Source organism: Gekko japonicus, unplaced genomic scaffold (assembly GCF_001447785.1).
Source record: "Gekko japonicus isolate JY-2015 unplaced genomic scaffold, Gekko_japonicus_V1.1 scaffold1187, whole genome shotgun sequence".
Classification (NCBI taxonomy): Eukaryota; Metazoa; Chordata; class Lepidosauria; order Squamata; family Gekkonidae; genus Gekko; species Gekko japonicus.
The window spans coordinates 569,852-570,058 of NW_015165860.1; the positions used below are offsets into that span (position 1 = coordinate 569,852).

The 207-nt window shown below is 50.7% G+C and overlaps 1 protein-coding gene across 1 annotated transcript in view; it reads left to right on the forward strand.

Moving 5' to 3' along the window:
• Window positions 1–153, forward strand: part of BSG (basigin (Ok blood group)) — a 19,021-nt gene extending 18,868 nt beyond the window's left edge. Inside the window, exon 7 of the mRNA XM_015411217.1 lies at window positions 125–153. Coding sequence (XP_015266703.1) covers window positions 125–153 — 29 coding nt within the window. The remainder of the gene's footprint in view (window positions 1–124) is intronic.
• The last annotated feature ends 54 nt before the right edge of the window (window positions 154–207 follow it).

A 207-nucleotide genomic window follows, 5' to 3' on the forward strand; every position in this document is an offset into this window, starting at 1 on the left:
CGAGCCCTTCAAGCAAGAGGGCATCAGCTGGTGCTTTGGTCAGGAATCTGGGGCTGCTCAGGAAGGAGAAGCGCCTTTCTGATGTGACCTTTTCCTTTTCTTGCATGCTCTCCTGCTTTTGAAGATGATGATGGAGGGTCTGCGCCACTGTAAGTGCCAACATCTTTTCCCTTCTCTTGCAAATGCTTCAGACATTTTATGGGCGGG